Source organism: Belonocnema kinseyi, chromosome 7 (genome assembly GCF_010883055.1).
Source record: "Belonocnema kinseyi isolate 2016_QV_RU_SX_M_011 chromosome 7, B_treatae_v1, whole genome shotgun sequence".
Classification (NCBI taxonomy): domain Eukaryota; kingdom Metazoa; phylum Arthropoda; class Insecta; order Hymenoptera; family Cynipidae; genus Belonocnema; species Belonocnema kinseyi.
The window spans coordinates 10,800,437-10,819,501 of NC_046663.1; the positions used below are offsets into that span (position 1 = coordinate 10,800,437).

At 26.1% G+C, this 19,065-nt stretch overlaps 1 protein-coding gene across 6 annotated transcripts in view; it reads right to left on the reverse strand.

Annotated features, from left to right (window-relative positions):
* LOC117177557 (triple functional domain protein) overlaps positions 1 to 19,065 on the reverse strand; it is a 293,847-nt gene that overhangs the window by 90,809 nt on the left and 183,973 nt on the right. For all 6 annotated transcript variants that reach the window (XM_033368361.1, XM_033368360.1, XM_033368359.1 and 3 more), the window contains one exon: positions 2,544 to 2,616. In XM_033368361.1, coding sequence (XP_033224252.1) covers positions 2,544 to 2,616 — 73 coding nt within the window. The remainder of the gene's footprint in view (positions 1 to 2,543; positions 2,617 to 19,065) is intronic.

Consider the following 19,065-nt stretch of genomic DNA (forward strand, 5'->3'; position numbering starts at 1 on the left):
TAGTTAAATTTTTGACAAAAAAATGCCTTTTCATAAAAAAAACTAGTTTTCTATCTAATAGCTTATATTTCAACCAAAGAAATAAATTGTTAATTAAAATGATGAATCTTTAGGGAAAAAAAATTTGTAACAAGAGTTTCACTTTGAACCAAGTAATTTTATTGCTAACCTAAAAGATGATTTTTTAAACATGAAGATTAACTTTAAAAGAAAAAGATCGTTTTCTAGAAAAAACTCGTTTTTCAAATAAAATATGTGAATTTTTCAACGAATTAATTGAATGTCAATAAAAAAAACGAATTATGAACTAAATTGTTTTACTTTGAACTACAAAAAAAAATTATCAACCAAACTGATGAATTTTCAAATAAAATTGTGAATCTTCAAACGGAATAGGTGAATTTTATACCTAACAAAAAGATGAATTTTTAATCATAAAGACTAATTTTCAACAAATAAAAAAGAATTTTCCACAAAGTACATACATTTTCAAACAAACATTTTAATTTTTTAATATAAAATATCATTTTGCAATCAAAAAGTTAAATTTTCATACAAAAAAATAAATTTTCATACAAAAATAGAATAGTTGAATTTTCGGTTGCAAATCTAATTCTTAATAAAAAAAAACACAACGTATTTCCAGCAAAGTAGATGAATTTTCTACTGGAATATTTTAATTTGTATTTAAAAAATTATTTTCAACAAAGTAGTTTCATCATCAAAAAGATATGAACTTTGAATTAAAATGATGAATCTTCAAACAAAAAAATTAATTTTAGACGAAAGAGTTTAAATTTTAACTTTTTTAACTCAAAAAAGGTACATTCGCAATAAACAATGTAACAAGATTTTCTATTATAATTCAGAAAAAATCTAAAAATTACCTGAAGTACTTTTTTTTTTAATTTGGAAGAGATAACTTTTAAATTGTGAACAAAATTCGGACTTGGAACAGAGAGTTACATCCTCGAAATAGATGAAGCTTTAAGCTAAAAGAATAATTTTTTAACAAAGTGGTTTAACTTTCAGCCAAGCAGTTGAATTTTCAATTTTAAAAATAAATTTTGACCACAAACTGGAATATTTACATTTTCACTTTAAAAAATTAATTTTTAATGAAAAAACCATTTTCAACTAAAATAACGAATCTTTAACTGGAATAGTAAATATACAGTTAAAAAATTTAATTTTTAATCTAGCAGATAAATTTTCAACTAATATGATGAATCCTCAACCAGCAAATATTAATTTTTAACAATCTAGTAAAACTTTTAACCGAGAAGTTGATCTTTCCAGCAAAAAAGACGAATTTTCAACAATTAAAGATTTTGCAGCCAAGAAGGAAAAAACTTTCATCCAATTTTTTTTTTTTTAATTTAAAATTTAAAATTTAACAATTTTGGTCAAAGTAGAAACACTTTTGTTAAACATGTATTTTTGTGGTTGAAGTGCCATCACTTCAACCACAAAAATACATGTTTACCAAAGTGTTTCGACTTTGACCAAAATAGTTAAATTTTAAATTAAAAAAAAATTACAATGGAAATGAGTTTACTTTTTAACAAATTTGTTAAACTTTTAACCAATGAGATGAATTGTGAATTAAAATCATAGACTTTTAACTAAAATAATTAAATTTCCAGCTAAAAAATTAATATTCAACCAAACACGAATTTTCGATTAATTTTCAACAAAAATATTGTTTAAATAATGATAAATAGTGATTCAACCTTTGAATTTTTAAACAAGAAATATCAATTCTCAACAGATAATGTAATAGATATTTAAAAAAAATTAAATATAAAACACAGTTGCATTGAACCAAAAAAGGCGAATTTTTAATTTTATTTTCTTGAAATTTGGGCTGAATTGAAATAGAATTAGTATATTATGGTTTGAAATTTGAAACAATACGACGGAAATAATATGTACATATTAGTTCACTTTTTAATAACCGAGTTTTAAATTGTTCGATTTCAAAAGTTTTCGACTTAGACATGTTTGCACAATACCTACTGTAAATTAAAATAGTACAATTGATAAAAAATTTCTTTGAAAAGTAAAAAGAAAAATTCACAATCGTGCAAATAATTATTGCAAAACAAGAAAAAATTTGCTTCAGCCTGGATTTGAACCGAGAACGCCACTGTATATAGGCCAGCTTCTTACATAAGAGTACTATACTCCGCTGTTACAAATTCACCATTTTTTTTATACACTTGAATTTATTATAATTAAATTTTTGACGAATTTTTGATTTTGGAACGTGCATTAATTAAAAATTTAAAAACTAGGTTGTTACCGTCTCTAAATAGTAATGACATCTACCAAAAATTAATTAGGTTAAACTTAATTTAATCAACCACAAAAATGTTAAGCTTCTTACAATGTATTTATAACATTCTCAGTAGTAGTTCCTTTTTTTTTGAGAGAGAAAATTAAATTGAAAGGATCAGTTGTTCACACAATGGGGCTTCTAACAATATAATCCAATATAAAATAAAAATAATTTGACAGTGGAAAATGAGGGCTAAACTTACCCGCTAAATCCCCGCCTCTTATTTCCGGGTGAGCTAGTGTTTGCGGATCCGCTTCCGTCACTCCCAATGATTTCTGAAACAGACAGAAACAGAAGAACGTTATTTCTTGATTGACAGGTCATCAATACTACTCTCTGAATTTTAAACAAACCTGACTAGGCTCTAAATAAATCAAATAAAAGAAATATGCAAATTAAAGACAACCACAGGCTTTGAATTAAATTCAGAGTTAAAAAGTAGGGTAAATAGTGTCACAAATTTGAAAAAATAGTGTCAAAATAGTGTAAAAATAGTTTCATAAAAATTGCCCAGCAATAAACTTACATATTAACCTTTAAGTGGCCGTGCGGTCTCATAGACCGCACAGGCTTCTAATATGTGGGTGCCTCCTCCTACTGGCATATGAAAGGTTATTATTAATAAAAGTAAATAAAATTGATTAATTTCTTACTTATTCCATTGTCCCATCATACACTTGTATGAATTACACAACAAAGAATTAATTACTTATATTTTATTCAATTAAAAAAATTGTAATACGATCTTCAATTTTTTTATATTCCAGTATTAAAAAAAATTATAAAGGAGACTTTATATCAAATTTAAAGAATACCTTTTGTTTTACTTTTTCTAGAAGTAGCTGGGAAAAATAAAAATTTTGTCAGAGACTTAAGACAGTTCTCGTGCCAAAAGGCAGATATCTGAAAAAATATTTTTTCTATGATTTTAAGAATCAAAATACTATGACTGATATAATTTCAAATAAAAAATATTATTTTTGATGCAAAATGTTGAAATTTAAAAAAACAAAACATTGATTTTAATCATGTTTTTTGCAACTGAATTTTTTCTGGTCGTCGCTTCTTACTAATTCTTAAAAAATGATTGCATTGTAATAAAAGACGGCTTATTTTTCGCGGGAAAACATTTCCTACAATTCTAGTGTTTCCAATTAAAAAAAATAATCTTAAAATATAATCCCTTGTTAAAAAAAATATGTTCCTACACAAAAATGGTTGCAACGATTTCAGCCATAGAACAATTTACTTTTAACATTGAAAACAGTAGAGTTGCTATAATATTTTGATTCATAAAATCATAGAAAAAATACTTTTTTCAGATATCTGATTTTTGGAACGACACCTACCTTAAAAAGGTATTAAAATCGTATAATTTTATCATTTCTTTAGGGCCTAAAATGTTTTGCATTTCGACACAGTTTTTTGTCCAAATTTAAAATATAGTCCGAAGTCAAAAACTGTACATTGCGAAATAAACTTTTTTCTAAGCAAATTTGCTACTTTTTTACGTAATAATTTGAAAGTATAAAAAATAAACTTCAATTTTGTGTATAAACTGTTATTCTTCAGTCAATAAATTAACAATATTCCTATTTATTTATCGCAGGTTTTATAGCTCCCCCTTCTTATTTTCCCTCTTAAATGCGAACTTCATTAATAGAACCCAATAAAAAAATCCAACTATTTTAATTTATTTTATTATTTTTAATTTTTTAATTTTTTAATAGAAACGTCTAATATTAATTTTTTAGTTAGGAATTCATCTTTTTGAATAAAAAAGTTTATTATTTGGTTCAAAAATACATTATTATGTTGAAAATGAAACAATTTTGTTAAAAAGCCATACTTTTGAGTTGAAAGTTTAACCATTTTGTTCACAATTTATATTCTTGGGTTGGAAATTCAACTGCTGTATAGAACAGTCGTCTTTTCAGCTTGAAAATTCAACAGTTTCACCAAAAATTCAACTATTTGATACAAAATTAAACTGTTTTGCAGAAAATAATTTTTTTTATTAAAAATAAATTTGTAATCAAATTTGGACTACCATCACCTCTTTGTTAAACCTATTTAGTTTAGAATTTATATAATTTGTTGAAAACTAGTCTTTTATAGTAGAACATTAATCGTCCTAGTTGAAAATTCAACTACAGTTGAACCTTAATTTCGACCACTTTCATTTGCGCCTTCCGTGAATTCACGCACGTTTGCATAGCGAATGAGCATGATTGCGGGCTCGCTGCGCCAGCAGTGGGCTCCCATACTTGAAGCCGATCAGCCTAATTGGATTATTTCGTGCGGTCGAATTCGAATTAGCGGTTCAAAATTTTAGAAAAAAAACTTTAAATAATTTATGCACGGCCCCTAGAGACCCTTTTCCGGTCGGGTCCAGATTAAGCCAATTAGCGAAGAAGTTTAACCATATTTTTCGAGGAAAAGTAAAGAAATAGTGTCGTTAGCGTAAAATTGGGAGGTCTGCTATTTGTAAATTGGAATTACTGAACTGAAAGTACTGAACTGCTAATTTAATGATTTCAGAATTATGATTTCTATACAAATATTAAAGATAATTAAAGTTGAAGCATAGGACAGACGAGAATTTCAATTCTAAAATTGCCAGATGACAAAGTGAACCGGCTGTGCATAATGTAGGTATAAAGAACTCTTTCAATATAAATTCGTTCATCAAACTATCTGCTCGTGTATCTCTCTCGTCCTCTCGCTCTTTATTAACAATAATTAAAAAGTTCAACTAATTTTAATTTACTTTATTATTTTTTTATTGAAGTCTACTATTAAATTTTTGGCTAGAAATTCATCTGTTTTAATTAAAAAGTTTATTATTTGGTTAAAAATAATATTATGTTAAAAACTCAACAATTTTGTTAAATAGTCATACTTTTGGGTACAAAGTTTAAGCCTTTTTTTCAAAATTTATATTCTTGGGTTGGAAATTCAACTGGTTTATAGAAAAATTGTCTTTTTGGCTTGAAAACTCAACAATTTTGCAAAAAATTTAAATATGTGGAAAAATTAAATTATTTTGCAGAAAATTAATTTTTAATAAAATCTGGACTAACATCGCCTCTTTGTTAAACCGGTTTAGTTGAGAATTTATCAAATTTGTTAAAAATTCGCCATTTTTGTAGAAAATTAATCTTCCTGATAGAAAATTCAACTGTTTCGTTAAAAATGTATTTATTTTGTTATAAACTTGTCTTTTACAGTAGAATATTAATCTTCTCGGTTGAATATTCAACTACAGTCAAGCAATAATTTCAACCACCTTCATTTGCGCCTTCTGAGAATTCAAGTCCTTTTGCATAACGATTGAGCACGATTGCGGGCTCGCGTTGCCAGCAATGGGCTCCGATGCTTAAAGCCTATCAGCCTAATCGGATTACTTCGTGCGATCGAATTCGAAATAGCGGTTCAAAATATCAGAAAAAAAATTTTAAATAATTTATGCATGGCCCCTATAGATAATTTTCCATTCGAGTCCAGGTTAAGCCAATTAGCGTAGAATTTCAACAATATTTTTCGACGAAATGTAAAGAAATAGTGTCATTAGCGGAAAATTTGGAGGCCTGCTATTTCTACATTGGAATTACGGAACTGAAACGACTGAATTGCTAATTTAATGATTTCAGAATTAGAATTTCTATGAAAATATTAAAGATCATTAAAGTTGAAGCATTTGAGAGATGAGAAATGGAATTCTAAAATTGCCAGATGACAAAGTCAACCGGCTGTGTATAATGTAGGTATATAGAACCCTCTCATTATAAATTCCTCCATCAAAATATCTGCTTATGTATCTCTCTCGTGCTCTCGCTCTTTGATTCGATTTCAACATCGGCAATAAGTATGCTATTAAATTCTGACGTGAGGGTAGACACTTATTTTTAGATTATAGGGTAGTGGATGGAGTGAAAATGAAAATGGAGGTAAGAGGTCGGGAGGTGTGAGAATTAGAATTTCCTCCCCTCATCAATGAGTACTTCTAATACCTAGCCAAGTACTCTACGTGGACGAGAGTTGTTGCACAAACTAGGGTGGTTAAATTTTACTGCGAACCTTAAAACACGCAAACAGACAATAAAAGCATTAAGGTGTTTCAAAAGACTGTGGGTTTCCCCACATCAATAATACGTCTACAAGGATGAATTGTGTAATGTAACATTTTTGCCACATAATCTAAATGCAATTATGTCAGCCGGAACAGAGACATTTTTTTGAAAAATGTTCTTGTTTTTTTCTTGTATTTGAAAATGTCGTTTTTTGCGCCTGTATAATGCAATACTTTAGCTACAGTGCATGCCTGACTGCAGTCACTTGGTCTAGTTTGAATACTTACAAAAATCTGCTAGTACCCTGTTTTCGTGACTTAGACTTAAAGTAATACATAATCAAATAATAATACAATAAAAACAATAATACAATAAAAATAAAAAATAATAAATAATAATATGTATTAATAATTTTTCACTAATATAACATATCAGGCCTCGGACTCACTTTAGAGATCGAAAATAGTGTGAATAGTGTCACAAATTTTTTTTAAAAAGTGTCAAGATAGTGCCATAAAATCTTTCAAGTAATAAAAATGAACTAAAATATTTATTTTAAATTCTAACTGACTTAATAAACCCATATAAGAAAAACTGAACATTTTTGGTTGAAAATTTATTCTGTTCGGTTGAAAAGACTGCTATTCAATTTTTGATTAAGAATTCATCTTCTATTGATGAAAAATTTATTATTGTTTTTAAATTGACTTATTCAGCTGAAAATTTAACATTTTTCATAAAAGACATTTGGGGGTTGAAAATTTAACTGACTTGTAGAAAATTCATAGTTTTAGCTCAGAAACCCAAAAATTGGGTGAAAAATTGACTTATTTGGTTGAAAGCTTATGTCTTTTGTCGTATTTTTTCGTAGATAATAAATTTTTTAAATTAAAAATCAAGCCTGTTGTCAAAACTTCATCTTTGATGGTTAAATCCAACTGTATTTTTATTTTAAATAAAAGATTTGTTTGTTAAAATACCAACCATTACATTTTTCGTTGAATAATCTCCTTAGGTTGAACATAATTCAATTCCTAGGTTGAAAGTTGAAATAGTATAATTATCTTTAGTTGAAAATTTGTTTTTTTTTTTTGCAAAAAGGTAATTTAAAAAAATGAAAATTGGACTTTCTGTCGGAAATTCAATTGTTTTATTGAAAATTCGTCGTTTTGGCTTAAAAATTGAACAGTTTGATAAAAAATTCTACCATTCTGTATAAAATAAAACATTTTGGTAGAAAATTATTATTTTTTTCTTATTGAAATTTAATTATCCTCAAAGAAATTTTAGCTACTCCGTTTTTTTCTTTTTTTTTGTAAAAATAGACAATCTTTATTTAAAAATTAAACTATTCAGTTAAATTTCTTTAAATGAAAAATAATTAAACAACAATTGGAACAACATCACATGCATTGTTCAAAGTATTTAGTAGACAATTTATTTAATTTGTTCAAAAATCACACTTTTTTGGTAAAAAATTAATCTTCTTGGTTCAAAAATAGAGTTTTTTTTAATTAAAAATTAATTCTGCTCAATGGAAATAAATATTCTACACAAAAAATGATCAGAGTAGTCAAATTTTGAATTAAAGAGAACTATTTTTAAATAAAATTATGAATCTGCAACCAAAAGAATGAATTTTTAACAAAGCAGTTCAACTTTTAACCAAAAAATACAAATTTCCAATGAAAAAAAAACGATTTTTCTACAAAATAGTTAAATTTTCAAGTAAAAAGATGAATTTTCAACTAAAATTACGAATCTTTAATCAAATAAGAAATTCATTTTTAATAAAGTAGTTTAATTTTTAACCCAAAACTTGAATTTTTCAACCAAAAGGCCAGAATTCACAACATCAAATTATTGAACTTACAAGCGAAAAGATGAATTTTCTGAAAAATAGTTGTTTTTTCATCCCGAAAATATGACTTTTCCACAGAAAAAGTTCATTTTTCAACCCAAAAGGTGCATTTTTAACAAAACAAGAGGAAATTTCTACAAAGATGAGCTTTTTAACAAAAAGACGAATTTTCAACCCAAGAGATAAATTTTCAACTACAATAATGAATCTTTAACGAAAAATGATTTGTTTAGCATAATGGTTTAACTGCCAGCAAATTAATTGAATTTTCTACCAAAGAAGATAAATTTTCAAGAAAATACATGCATTTTTAACTAAAAAGTATACATTTTTAACCATAAATGCAAAAGTTAAATTTTGAGTTTAAAAAATGAATTCTCTACTAAAAAAAAGAAATAATTGAAGTACACAAATTTGCAACTAAAGAAATTGAATTTTCAACTAAAATTAGGAACCTGCAAAAAAAATTGTTTTTTAACAAAGGAGTTTAATTTTCAACCAAGTAATTAAATTTTTTACAAAAATCAATAATTGTTTGTAAAATACTTGAATTTTCAAATATAAAAAATTAATTTAAACCGAAAAATGAAATAGCAGTTGAATTTTCAGCTCAAAAAATTAATTTTACATCACGAACAAAAATTTTCGACAAAATACATAAATTTTTAACTAAAAAAGATAAATTTTTAACAAAGAATGCGAAATTCAAATTTTCTGTTTAAAAAATTTCTTTTCAACAAAAAAAAAACCAATTCAACAAAGCAGTCAAATTTTGAACTAAAGAAACTGAATTTTCAATTAAATTTAGAAGAAAATTTGTCAACCAAATAATTGCATTCTCAACAGATTAGTGGAATTTTCTACTATAAAAATTAATTTTCAACCAAACAGTCGATTTTTCAATACTGAAGTAAAAATATGAATTTTTAATTTAAAAATAACATTATAGTTTCATTTTCAAACAGAAATTAATTTACAACTAAAAAAAATTAATCTACAATCAAGAAAATAAATTTTTAATAGAGTTGGCCCACTTTCCTACAAAACATTTGAACTTTCCACCGCACATACTAATTCTCTGCAAAAAAGATGTATTTTCAACCAAAAAATATAATTATCATCTAGAGATCAATTTTCAATTAAAATTATGAATCTTAAAAAACAAACAAACAAACAAAAAAAGAATTTTTCACAAAATAGCAAAACTTTTAATCCAGAACTTAAATTTTATAACCAAATAGACGCATTTTTAAAAAATTTAAATTTTAAGCCAAAAGACGGATTTTTTTGGATAAAACAGCTGCATTTTCAAACCCGAAAATATAAATTTTCAATAAGAAACTTCATTTTCAACACAAAAGTTGCAGTAATAACAAAAAAGGGAAAATTTCAATCAAAAAGTTTACATTTTCAGGTGCAAAATTAATCGAAAATAAAAGTATATTGAACAAAATAGTTAAATTTTTAACCAGAGAGATGAACCTTCAAACAGTAAAATAAATTTTGAACAAAGTGGTTTAACTTTTACCCAAGTATTTAGATTTGCAATTAAAAAAATATCAACCAAAAATAGAATAGTGGCAATTTTAATTGAAGAAAAGATCAAATTTCTATCAAAAGAGATGAATTTTCAAAAAATATGATCGAATGTTCTACGAAGAAAGATTTTCCAATGAATAGAGAAAAAAATTTTAACCAAAATGTTAAATTTTCAAGCCAAAAAACGAATCCTTGACAAAACAGTTGAATTTTCAACTATAAAATGTGAATTTCTAACCAAAAAGTTCACTTTTAACCAAATAAATGAATTTTCTACCAAAATAATAAAACTTGTTACTCAAAAAGAAAATTATTCAACAAAACAGTTTAATTTTCCAGCCGAACACACTAATTTATTACAAAATAGTTACATTTTCACCCGGAACATATGAATTTTAAACAAAAAACAATCAGTTCGCAACCAATAATGAAATAGTTGAACTTTCAGTAAAAAAATTATTAGGTTTCAGAAATTTATATGAAATTGTTGTTAAAGTTGAAAAAAATCGGGAATAAATGAGGAATTTTAAAATATCTTCAATTCTGGTTCGTAATTTTTGCCGTGATAAGATGAACTATCTATTGTTAAAAGGGTACGTTTTCTACTTTCAAACCAAAGTAAAAAATTATAGATCAAATGAAAATGACCAAATAACTTTTCAGCCACTTTTTTCGTTCAGCAGAGTAAAGAAAATGTGAAAACCTATTTTTTTCTTTAAGGCAATACAAATTCCAGTACCATAAGCAAAATTCAAGGGCTTTTCCAGGTTTTCAAGGATTTCCAGGACGCTAGACACTCTGTATTAACAAATAATTTCTTTAAAAAAATTCCTTATATTTTGTATTAGATTTGTAATTATTAAGTGAATTACGCCTGAAATGAAAAATTATAAATACTAATGGACCCGAAGGCAGAGTTTTACATGGTGACTTTGTAAAGTTCTTCGCCTGGGATTATTGCTAGAGAGATTGATCAGAGAACTGGATCGGATCAGCTTTGCAAAGCGAACTTAATGCGTGACTTAATGATATGATAATAATAACAGTTATGAACAATTTATTATAAAAATACGAAACTTTAAACGTTTTTTTACTTGAGTAAGTGTTTTTTTTTTTTTTTACTAAATAAACGTAACAAACATTTCAATGAAATTGGCTTATCGACAGTGCGACAAGTGCGTGTTAACGCAAGGCAATGCTTCCATGTCCGATGCGTCACCATAGAAGGCGAGCGATCGAAAGAGATTGGTGAGTGTTAGCCACTTTTACACATGGTTTATGGAAGTGGCCAGATGTGCAAACAAGAGCGATTAAAGCCCAGTTCAAGCACCTAAAATACCCAATAATTAAAAGTATATCAATCTCGGAAAATTCAAAAAATTGATCAAATAAATTTTAAAAAATGTAATAGCCATAATTGAACTTTATTAATCCTCTCTGTTTTTTGTCTGATCTTTTCCATATAATTAATTTTTATGTAATCTACTAAAACCTCCTGTCAACTTACCAATTATATAAAGAACCACTATGGATATTAAACCAGTTACACGAAGAGCTTCCACTTATTTGAAAAATTAAAATGAAAAATAAAACACACAAGCATGCACATAAGAAGGACCGAGCAGATTTCACATGAAAAAAAAAAATCTGGTGTAGGAGTTGAACGCTATAACGGAACGAATTGTTATCTAATGATGACGTAATTCTCAAATCATTCTGTAAAAATTTAATTTGAAAGAATTGTGATTTTTAAGATCGTGAAATCGAATTTAGAAGCAGTTTGTAGATATAATTTAAGTATTAATAACATATTTTTGTGCAAATAGTTTATTAAAAATAATGCAGCTTTTCTTTAATTATATAATGATAATAATAATTTTCTAATTAATTTTTAAGTTTGAATAATTTGTAACTTGAAATAAAAATGAGTTATTTTTTAAATCATGATGTACAATTTAAAAATCAAATACTTTTAACAAATTAGTTTCAAGATACTGATTAAATTTCAGAATGCTTCAATTTTATTTTTAAACGAAGTTGGGAATACTTTAACTTTTAGTTTAAGTTTATTAGATTCGAAAGTTTCAAGTTAGGAATAATATAAATTTCAAACTTTTTAAAATAATGAAATTTTAAATGTACATAATATTTTTAAATTCTTCAATTTTTAGAAGTGAAAATGACAGTGATTGTTTTAAAAAAGACTATTTCCCTCTTAAATATTTAAAAATTTCATATTTAAAGCCATGCAAATTTTTAAGTTTATAGAATTGTAATTGCAAAATTTAAAATTAAATAACTGCAGAATAAATTCAAAATAAGAAATTTCAAAGATGTCAAGATAGTATCAAACTTTTTTAGGATCCCTGGGAATAATTCAAGTGCAATTTTAATTTGAAAAATTATTTATTAAAGAAAATTTATGCATTAAAAACCATTTCAAAAATTTCCTAAAAATATCGAAAAAGGAAAAGAATGAAAGATCCCGAAAAACAAATTTCCGGATTAATAAAATTTCAAATAATTTCAAATAATTATTTGAAATGAATAAAAGAACAAAATTTAATTTAAAATTCTCAAATTTAAGCGATTAATTTTTTTAAATCAATATTATCTTCATTTTAATTAAGGATAGAAAATAAATCTATTTTTCAATAAATAATTTTATGTAAAATTAGCATTAAAAAGATTTATAATTAATAACCAGACTTAATTTATTAAAAATACAATAATCAAATACTTTTATAAAAAATATTTTTAATGTTTCAAGTTTCTAAAACTGTGGTCTGAATTAAAAATAACAATAATCGAAAAAAAAGTCATCCAATAATCTATTTTGTTCAGTTATTATTATTTTAAAATAAAACAATAAATTTATCATTCGGGAATTTTCTAGTTTTTATATTTTATAATTAAGCAATTTTCTGTCGAGGAATTTACTATTCCATAATTTTCAAACTTTGAAATATTATAAACTGTCAGGAATTTTATTACTCCGGAATCTTCCAATTACGGAATTTTATTATTTGGGAATTTTGCAGTAATTTTATTAAGTTTGAAAGATTTTAAAAAATTGAGAAAACATCAATTATTTTGAAAGAAAAGATTAAAAAATAATGCAAAATTTAATATATTTAAAAAAATGCAAAACAGAATGTCCATTTCTTAACATTTATCAAACATAATTTCAAAGTTTTTTCAATTTTTTAGGAATAATTATGATAATTTTAACTCTCCTTTAACATTTTTCGTCAAAAATTTAGTTTTCTTGATTAAATTTTTTTTTATGTTTGATTTTACATGTATCTCAAATCTTCAAAGATCTTTATGAATTTTCTCCAGAATCTTAGGAAAATTATATTTATAAAACCTTAAAAACAATGAAACAAACAAACTAAAAAAATAAATAGTATTTCGAATTTTATATTTTGTATTAAAATTCGTTTAAAATGAGTCTTTTTTGGTAGAAAATTAATCTTCTTCGTTAAAAAATTATCATTTTGGAAGAAAGTTCAACTGTTTTGTCCAAAATTAGTTGTTTTTTTTTTTGGTTGAAAAATGTATTTCCTTTGACTAAAAAATTGAACTATTTCTTTTTTGGTCGAAAATTTATGTTATTTGGTTAAAAGCTTGTTTAAAATTTCAATTACTTGTCATGAAATTTCGTCTCTTTTGGTAGAAAAAAATTCTTCTTGATTGAAAATTTATCTTTTTCATTAAATCAATTACAATTTTTTTATTGACTATTTTAGATTCGAAAATTTCAGACACATTTAATTTGATACAATCAATGTATTTTTCAATTTCAAATTATCTAATTTTAATCACTTCGTATTAAAGATTATTAAAATTCCAAATTTTTCAATTTGGAACGATTCCATTTTGAACGCTTTTAATTATAAATAATAAGATTCCAAGTCCTCTGAATTTTAAATTATCCAATTTTTAAAACTGATCTGAAAATCTTAAATTTGTAAATTTTTGAAATTGCCCTATTTTCAAAATTTGAATCTGAAATTATTCAATGTCAAAATTCATTGATTCAATACAAAATTGTTTAGTTTTTAACGCGTTGAGTTATAAATGATGGAATTTAAAAAAATTGATAATCTGAAATCAAAATCGTTCAATATTAAACAAAATTTTAAACGCTTTCAATTAAATATTACTATTTATTAATTTTTTCAATAATATTTTTAATTTAATATTTCGAAATTCGTTTGATCATTAATTTTTTAATTTTTTATATTTTCAATCTTGGAAAATAAAATTCCAGGGAGGTAAATGCGCGTGTGCATTTACTGCTACCGATTAATGAAAAGGAATTAAATAAAGAGTGCTGTATTGAGTGTAAGGTAATTAAAATTCAAGACACGTGTCTTCAAGCGAATAAACAAGAGCTCTCCACCCTCTTTTCAAGTGCTCTTTCTTAAATTTTCATATTTAGAATGCAAAATATTCAAGCCCGAGTAACCGCGATAAAAATAAGCTCTATTAACTCTTCATTCTTGACGTAAAAAAATTTAAGAGAATTAAAAAAATATATTGATAAAAAAAATTTAAGAGAATTTTAAAATAAAATAAAAAAATAAGAGAGCAATTTTAAGCAATTTAAAGAGAACAAAAAAAATGAAATTCAACATTTCCATTTTTAATTTTTAATTTCGATTCTTGGGTCTAAATTATTTTATTCCTAGTGCATTTTTTTTCAAAGAACGTATTTCAAGTACCAGCAAAAATTCATCTCATATTTACACAGGTACTGAGATTTTTTTTTCAACAAAAAAGGGGTCAATTTATAAGACAAATTTTCAAAAAAAGAGTTAAGTTCTCAAACGGAAGAGTCGAATTTTTGTAGAAAAAATTTGACTTTTAAACCCGAGAATATGAATTTCCAACAAAAAAAGTTCATTGTCAGCCAAGAAAGATAAATTTTCAACCAAATAGTTGAATTCTTAAAGAACAAACATTAATTTTCAACCATACAGTTGCACTTTTAGCCAAAAGAAATTAATATTCAAACCAAAAATACAAATTTTCAACTAAGAAAGATTTTTTAGTCAAAAAAGGAAAAAAAATCTCAACCGATTAGGGGGATTTTCAAGTGAAGAAGGCCAATTTCTACAAAACAGTTTAATTTTTATTAAAATAGATAAATTTTTAACTAAAGAGATGAATATTCTACCAAGAAATGAATTTTTTACAATGTTGTTCTACTTTCAACCAAGTAGTTGAACTTTCGGCCAAAAAAGACGAATTCTGAGCCAAAAATATAATAGTAGACTTTTAATTAATGAGAACTAACTTTTAACAAAAAAATATGATTTTTATACCAAATAAGAATATTTTAATCTAAAAGGACAAATGTTCAACAACAAAAACAATTTTAATTTTAAATAAATGTCAGTTGAATTCAGCCAAAAAATAACAATTTTCATGAAAGTAGGTGAATCGTCTACAAAAAAGATTAATATTCAACTAAACAGTTATAATTTTAAACAAAAAGTCAAATTTTGTAACAAAAGAATTGAATTTTCAACCAAGAAAGTTTTTTTACTCCTGAAAAAAATGTCAACCAAATTTTTCAATTTTCAAACGGAATTCCCAATGGAAAATGTAATAGTTCCAAAAATGAAATTGTTAAACTTTCATTACAAAAAAAATTATTTGAGAAAAAAAATGTCAACAACAAAAATTAATTTTTAATAAAATATTTGACTTTTCAAACAATAAAAATTATTTTCAGCAATAAGCTTCAATCTTTAACCTTTACAATTTTTCATATTTTTACTAAGAGAGGAATCTTTTAAACCAAAAAGACGATTTTTTAAACAAAAAAATTGAATTTTCAAATAAGGAATATTTTTCAGTTTTTAGTTCAATCTTCAACCAAATAGTTAAACTTCCAGTTTAAAAAATTAATTTTCAACAACAAAAATGTTAACAAAATAATTGAATCTTCATCCAATAACATTTGTTTTTAGCAATACACTTTAAGTTTCAACAAAGTAGTTAAATTATCGAGACAAAAAAGATCATTTTCTAACAAAATAGTCTAATTTTCGAACAAATCAATAAATTTGTAACCAAATAGTTGCATTTTTAACCAAAAAGACGAATCTTTTAGAAATATTTCAATGTTCTATGAAAAAAGATTTTCTAATAAAACAGTTTAATTTTCAACAAAATAGTAAAATTTTTAACCAAAGGAAAAAAAATATGATAGGTTTTTTTAACACTTTTTGAAAAAATGTCAATCTAAATAAGCAATAGTTATAAAAAAAAGAGTTGAATTTTCAACACAAAAAGTTGATTTTTAACCTAACAGTTTAAGTTCATACAAAAAAGTCGAATTTGCTACCTAAAAAGAGGAATTTTCAACAAAACTAGTTGACTTTTTGGACTAAAGAAAAATTTTTTTTTAAGTAGTTGAATTTTTAAATAAATAGTTCAATTTTCAACTAAAAAAGAATTAATTTTCAAAGAAAAAATAATTGCTAAATCTAAAAGGACGAATGCTCGACAAAACAATAAAATTTTCGAAGAAACAAGATAAATTTTCAACGAAAAATGTAATAGTTAATATACTAAAATAATTTTAATATTAAATCAAAAATAGTTGAAACCAACTAAAAAATAATATTTTTCAAGAAAGTAGGTGTATTTTCAAAAAAGAAATTTCTTCCAAGAGAAGAACTTTTAAACCAAAAAGACGATTTTTTTAAACAAGAGGATATAATTTTCAACCAAAAAACATTTTTTTATCTCGTATGTATCAATTTTTAATAAAATAATTAAATCTTCAACCAAATAGTATAATTTTTAACCAAAAGAGACAAATTCCTAATAAAAAATTTAATGGTTCCAAAAATGTTATAATTAAACTTTTAGTTCAGAAAAGGAATTTTCACCAATAAAACTTTTACAAAAAAATTTTAACAAAATAGTAGAATCTTCAACCAATAAAATTTATTTTTAACAAAGTACTTGTTTCAACTAAGTGGTTGCATTTTCAAGGAAAAATAACTTCTTAACAAAATAGTTGATTTTCAAAAAAATCAATAAATTTCCCACCAGATAGTAGAATTTTTTACAAAAAGAGATGCATTCTGAACAAAAAATATAAAATTAGACTGTTAAAATTATAAAGAATTAATTATTAACAAAACTAGCGAAAAAGGAGGAATTCTTTATTAAAGGGGAAAAGAACGGAATAGTGGAAAGAAATTGACGTTTGTGTTTGCTTTTGAAATTCAAGAAAGGATTGGCTATGAAAAGCTATATTCTCAGAACGGAAGTGGCAACTTTAGTAAATGTATTGTTCAAATAACTCTACCCAAGTCCAGAAAACAGCAAAGATTTTGTGGGGAAAACCAAACCTAACTTTGCCTTTGACAACTTGAACCATTCCGATAAAAGCGATTTAAGTTATTTAGCAATGTAATTTTTTACAGTATTATGTTTTTATTAAAAAAAAGTTATTTCCAGGAAGAATTTAATATGTTTCAACAAAGCGAACACTTGAAGTAAAAACTCGAATAACAGCAATCTGTAATCTTATCTGGTCAGCATAGTGACGGTTTTAGGAAATATCGCTTATGAATCATTACAAGTATCTAAAAGCTGAATTTTTGACTCAAAAAAACAACCAAATAGTTGAACATTCAATATAAAGAGACGAATTTTCAACACAAAGAATTCAATTTTTAACCAAATAGTTGAATTTTAAACCTAAAAAGATGAATTAAAAAAATCGTTCGAATTCTCAAAGAAAAAAAGATTAAACTTCAATGGAGAAAGATGAGTTTTCCATAAAAGATTATTTGTCTACAAAAGATGAAATTTCAATGCAAAAAGACAAATTTTCGACACAGCGCCTACAAAAAAGAGTTTCGTGGCCTATTATGAGGTTCATTTAGTCAGTCAACTGTACCCCTCCCATACCTCCACCCTAGTCCTCCAACGTTCCCCTAATTCCCCTCTCCATCCTACTTCCTCTTCCCCCATTTAATCAATTGTTTCCCCTCCCTTCACCAACTTCTTTCTTCACTACATCACTCCTTAACACTTCCCATCCCCAACCTAATCCCACCCTACTTACTCTTCCCTAATCACTCCTGATGCCCTCCTCTCACTTCCTCAAGCAATATTTTTCTCTAATTCCACTTCCCTCAATTCAACTAATTGCCCTCTTCTAATTTCCACTACTTCGCCAACTTTCCCTTCCATAATTACTCCTGGTTCTCCTCAGCTCACTATCCATACTTATGTTTCTCCTAATTCCACTCTTATCAATTCATCTAATTGCTCTCTTCTAATTTCCACTACTTTCCCTTCCCTAATTACTCCTGATTCCCCACCCCTCAACTCGCCTACCAATATTTCTCCTCTTTCCACTCTCCTCCATTCAATTAATTGCCCTCTTCTAATTTCCACTACTTTCCCAACTTTCCCTTCACTAATTACTCCTGATTCCCCTCCCTTAACGTATTCTAATAACATTATTTTTTAATTCCACTCCCCTCAATTCAACTAGTTGCCTTCTCCTAATTTTCACTACTACCCCAACTTTCCCTTCTATAAATATTCCTGGTTCTCCTCTCCTCACTATTCCCACTTATGTTCCTCCTAATTCCACTCCCCCCAATTCAATTAATTACCCTCTTCTAATTTCCACTAATTTCCGAACTGTCCCTTCAATAATTACTCCTGATTCCCTTCCCCTCATGTTTCCTACCAATATTTCTCCTAATTCCACTCCCCTCAATTCAACTATTTGCCCTTTTCTAATTTCCCCTACTTCCATATCTTTTCCTTGCATAATTACTCCTTGTTCTCCTTCCCTCACTGTCCCTAGTTCTGTTACTCCTAATTGCACTCCTATCAAGTCAACTAATTGCTCTCTTCTAATTTCCACTACTTTCCCCTCCTTAATTATTCCCGATTCCCCCACCCTCACTTTCCCTACCAATATTTCTCCTCTTTCCGCTCCCCTCAAATAAATTAATTGCTCTCTTCTAATTTTCACTACTTTCCCTTCCCTAATTGGTCATAATTCCCTTATCAATATTTATCCTCTTTCCACTCCCCTCAATTCAATTAATTGCTCTTTTCCACTTTTCAATACTTCCCCAACTTTCCCTTCCCTAATTTCTCCTAATGCACAGCCCCCTATTTCCTCTGATTGGAAAAAATTAAGAGCGGAAACCCAACGAAAATCAGAAGGGTTTCTGTCCGGGACTAGGAAACCC